Raw genomic sequence first — 5,126 nt, 5'->3', positions numbered from 1 at the left:
GAGTGTGTGTGAAGAAGTACACCCCTGCAGCTGTAGGGTTAACATCATCTATTCGAATAGCCGCATCCGTGGTAAAGGACCTCTGGGTTGCCTATGCAGTTCTTAGACAAGTGGAAGTGTATACTCTAAAATACGCAAGATAAGCGTGAGTGCTATGGATGGCGTTCTCGTATGGAGACGGGAGTGGATCCATAGTGGTGTATTGATATGGTGAATATATGGACTCGTGTGCGCCACCTCAAAAGAGTTGCTTGCAGTCGTAGTTCAGGATAGCCACCGAGTCAAAGCTGGCTTGCTACAGTTAAACTCCACCATCCCCTTTGTTGATAATGATGCATATGTAGTTAGTTTTGATGTAAGTCTTGTTGGGTACATTTGTACTCACGTTTGCTTAATTTATGTTTTTGCAGAGCGACTTCAGTCTCGCTAGTAGTACCGCGTGGACTTCGATGTTTAGCTTGTTACCTCGGCTACGATCTTGTGCCTCGAAGGATCTTGTAGATAGTCAGGCTTCTCAGCCTTTTTCATCTGTAGTTGTCTGTACTCAGACAAGTTAAGCTTCCACATGTGCCTATTGTTTGTATGCTCTGAATGTTGGGTCATGAGACCCATTATTGTAATACTTGGCTCCTCGGAGCCTAATGAATAAATACTTTGAGTCGTAGAGTTTTGTTGTGATGCCATGTTGTATTTGCACATATCGAGCATATTGTGAAAATGTTATTGAAATGCTTGGTATGTATGGGATCCGACAACCTAGTTGTTTATTCTTGGTAGCCTCTCTTACCGGGAAATGTCTCCTAGTGCTTCCACTGAGCCATGGTAGCTCGCTACTGCTCCGGAACATTTAGGTTGGCCGGCATGTGTCATTCTTCGATCCTGTGTCTGTCCCTTCGGAGAAATGTCACATGTTGTTCCTTTAAGTCATGGTAGCTTGCTACGACTTGGGTTCATACGTTGTTGATCGACACGTTCGTTGCTGGGTCATGTATGCCTGTCCCTGTAAGTTAGCGCCACCTTGGGTTTATGATTAGTCATGCCGACCGGGATTCTATGTCATATGGATGCTAGCGGCACTATCATATACGTGAGCTAAAAGGCGCAAACGGTCCCGGGTCAGGTATGACACCCATGGGAGTATCATGCGTGAGGCCGCAAAGTGATATGATGTGTTACATGCTATATCGATGTGACTTAGGATCGGGGTCATAACACTCATGGGCTAATTAATAGTGCCCATGGCCCTACAACCAAATGGGCTAGGAAGGCTTGGAGTATACGAAAGACAACCAACGCTCAGAGGACTCTTCCTAACCGACTTAGTACCTATAACCCTAGGCCCGTGTATCCATATAATCCGGGGGAGGCTAGTGGAATATAGACAAATAGAACCTAAGAGCTTTGCTCGGCCCCTTGATCTTGGTAACCCCTATACAATTAAAATACACTAGCAGGAATACATATTACGTCGTATATCAAGGGCTCTGCAAAACCTACAACATGTAAAAGGGTGCAGGAGCGAGAGAGTAGGATTGTATCGTTGTTGTCCTATGTAATCGACGTATCGTTGTTGTCCTAATGCAGTAAAAGGGAGCAGAAGCAAAAGAGTGGGATTGTATCAAGGGATATGCAGAACCTACAACATGACCCAAAACAGACCCCACGACAGCTTGGGCAACATGAGCATGACACGGCAACATAGGACGAATCGCACGAGGGCTTGGCAACACCAAAGCTAGAGCGGTGACACTGAGGGCGGCTTCTATGCATGCACTCAAAATCACCGACACCCCGTCATGTACTTCCTCTATAAACTAATATAAGAACGTTTAGATCACTACTTTAGTGATCTAAACGGTTTTATATTAATTTATGGAGGGAGTAGGTTTTAGGAGGTTTAGTCTACATAATTTGCATCTAGTTAGCTTGTAATATATTCAAACCATGTCTAAATTTCATATTCGAAGTGTTAAAATGGGGGAGAAATGGGGAGAAATAAGTTACAGCATTAGGCGACTGAGCACCCAATTGCTGTCCAGACACGTCCGAACATGTCCATGGACAAATGAGGACATCTTTTGAGTATTGCCCTTAGATGCTGGTGCTTAGATTAGCTGACCAACGTAGTTAGATTTCCAGCAGCTATATACACGACTCTGACCATCTACTACTCAATTACATACTGGGAAAGTCTTCGCAGAGCTTATGCTACAGTTAGAGCAACATTTCCTTCCCTCTAATCACTCAGTTGGGCATACTAAACTAAGCACCCTCGGCTTCAAAATTGTGCAGGCAGGCCAGGTGGCCACCCTTGGCCTTTTCGTAAGCTCCATGCGAATCATATCTCACCGCTGCAAAACCATGTCCTGCCCCACTGCTTCATACTCCGTAGCTTGACAATACTGCATTTTCAAAATGATGCCAATCCAAAAGGGCCACCAAGCAGGCAACAGAAGAAAAACTGGGGCAATCTCCTCTGATTAAATGGGTCATGCAACTGACTATGCTTCCATAGCTTGCGCCCTGGCACGCAGCTGTACTTCACGAATCCTGCTTAAGCTTGTTGCCTGATCTTCTTGATGATTCCCTGCCTTCACAACACGGAACAAATCCTTAATGGTAGCAAAGTTATCCTCCTGTGTACAGATCGCCTTATCTTTAGTTGCACAGCGGCGTTTCCCATAATTAGCCTCAAAGTCAATTGACTTCTCATTAGCCCTTTGAAGCACTGATGCAGGTATTCCTGGATGGAGACAACAAAATGAGCATGCAGCACTTACTGTTTCCTTTTGGGCTAACTTAGTGGAGCCTCAGGCAAGAAGAGCATTCAAATTTGAGTAAATGCATTCAGAAAACAATAATACTGGCTTGGAAATAACCTGCTAATCGAGCAACATTCAAGCCATAGCTTTTGGGACATGAACCAGCTGTTAATCTGTAAAGGAAAGTCACCTCTTCCAAACCTCCTTCTCCAGTGCCTACTTGGCATGCCATATGGCAAAGTGATACCTACAATATGAGGTATTCAAATACACAGGTTAACACCTGTATATGGTTGAATTCAAAGCATGATATGGACACTTTACCTTGCCATCCTTATGTTCCACTGCTAACTTATGGTAGTGGGTAGAAAACAAGCCTAGACACTGCACACGATGAACTAGATAATCTAGAACAGATGCCCTGTTATAGTCCATAAGGCAGCAAATCAATCATCTCAGAGTTGTGATAGTAAATGAGGTAACAAAATGATAAATAATGTCAAGAGGACATAACAACTCAATGATATGATCTTTAATTGAACATACGCAATAGCTTGTCCATCAGAAGTCGATGTGCCCCGCCCAAGCTCATCTAAAGCCACAAGAGAATACTTGGTAGCTGACGACTGAAGCAAAAGTTGAACATAAGTAATAAATAGATAAGCAAACATGAAAACTGTGACAGCCATTCAAATCTGAAAGAGAAATCTTACAAGCACGGAAGCAGTCTCCATGAGCTCCACCAAGAATGTACTTTTTCCAGCCATAATATGATCCCTTGCTCCCATGCGAACAAAGATACGGTCAACAAGAGAAAGCTCAAGGTTTTCCGCCGGAACATTTGCTCCAATCTGTCAAAGAATTAGTGCAGTTAACAAGCAGCATTGACCGATATGATGGTGGAATACCTGTGTCGACATAAGATAGTGGATTACCTGTGCCAATATTATGGTAAGACAAACTTGACGCAGGAGAGTTGATTTACCACCCATATTTGGACCAGTAAGAACAATAAAGCTGGCATTTCCTGGCCCACCCATGTTAATGTTATTTGGTACAAATGAACCCTTGCCTAACGAATCACTTCGAATAATGGGATGCCCAAGATTTCTTGCATGGAAAGTAGGAGTATCATCTGGACCACACAATTCTCTGATAGTTGGACAGCATGTTGGTCCCTCAAAATAATCACCCACAATAGAAAGACTAACCAAAACATCAATCTCTGCATGATAAAACCAACATAATATCTAGTGAGCTTTTGTGACAAACATCATTCTACTTATATGTCCTTATGTCCATAAAGATTTAACACCATAATTCATACAGAAGAATACATCTTTCCTGCGGTGCAGAAGCTAAATAGTTCTATATATGTAGAAAGGTGATCAGTTGATTCAGAGAGTATGCAAAACTAGTAACATTCTCTCAACAAATCCATTTATGCCTTAAAATGTGATATCACCCTTGTTGCTGCCTAGCAGCTGGCAATATAATGCCAGAAACATACAACTACAACCAATTTTTTAGTAGAAGAAATTAACTGCCATAGAAGATCAGGAGTAGAGTGAAAACTAACAAGGAGCAATAAGGAATTTGGTCAAACTAAGTTGCTAACAATGGTGCACAGGATGAAATAAAATAACATCAGATGCAGTGTTACCAGCAGCCACAGACACCAACTGTCTCCACTTGCTGTGATGCTCAATAAAGCGTTGAATCAGTTTCTGAAGAATGCCTTTCAATATTGATTCTTTATCCGTTGCAACCTTAGAAAGTTCTGATATTAGTTGTTTTACTTCTGGTGTCCAGTACCGGCAGACACCCTGGCCAAAAATTGAAATTATGTTATGAACTTCAAATAACAGAAATATCGGTTTCAATAAAACATCTATAAGCCTTTATAGAACATTTTCAATGTGTTGAGGCAAAGTGAACAAATGCATTAAATGCTGCAGAGAGTTAGTACAAAACAACAACCCAGCAAAGGGCCAAAATAGAACAGCTCGTGACAGTAATCAACTCATCATGCCTTAGAAGAAACCATTTCAAAGGGTTGGAGCCATGGACTTAATCAGTAGATCATCAACCCAACAAGTCAAGCAAAAGAAAAGGGGTGAATTAGCCATTGACAATCACCGCCTTGACATTTCCTGAGCACATTGCTCATGCTGCAAAGGCAAATAGCAAACCTGCCCAGGTCTTCAACGTGCTGGTCACTTAATATGAGGTCTAAAGAGGGGTTTCAAATCACTGTTCTTAAAAACACAAATATCAAAACCAATCCCAATGTTGCTGTCCAACTAACACCAAGGATGGATAGACTGAAAGGTTATACACAAACAGTACCGGAAGTAAGCACTG

At 42.2% G+C, this 5,126-nt stretch overlaps 1 protein-coding gene across 1 annotated transcript in view; it reads right to left on the bottom strand.

Annotated features, from left to right (window-relative positions):
* Positions 1–1,949: 1,949 nt before the first annotated feature.
* LOC119309570 (DNA mismatch repair protein MSH6-like) overlaps positions 1,950–5,126 on the bottom strand; it is a gene marked incomplete at its 5' end in the record, with an annotated part of 11,578 nt that continues 8,401 nt past the window's right edge. Inside the window, 7 exons of the mRNA XM_037585550.1 lie at positions 1,950–2,743; positions 2,880–3,009; positions 3,087–3,183; positions 3,309–3,388; positions 3,476–3,613; positions 3,698–3,987; positions 4,426–4,588. Of these exons, the coding sequence (XP_037441447.1) occupies positions 2,502–2,743; positions 2,880–3,009; positions 3,087–3,183; positions 3,309–3,388; positions 3,476–3,613; positions 3,698–3,987; positions 4,426–4,588 (1,140 nt within the window). The remainder of the gene's footprint in view (positions 2,744–2,879; positions 3,010–3,086; positions 3,184–3,308; positions 3,389–3,475; positions 3,614–3,697; positions 3,988–4,425; positions 4,589–5,126) is intronic.

This window comes from Triticum dicoccoides, chromosome 5B (assembly GCF_002162155.2).
Source record: "Triticum dicoccoides isolate Atlit2015 ecotype Zavitan chromosome 5B, WEW_v2.0, whole genome shotgun sequence".
Taxonomy (NCBI): Eukaryota; Viridiplantae; Streptophyta; class Magnoliopsida; order Poales; family Poaceae; genus Triticum; species Triticum dicoccoides.
The sequence above is the reverse complement of the archived record's forward strand: the minus strand, read 5'-3'. Positions and strand labels throughout refer to the sequence as shown.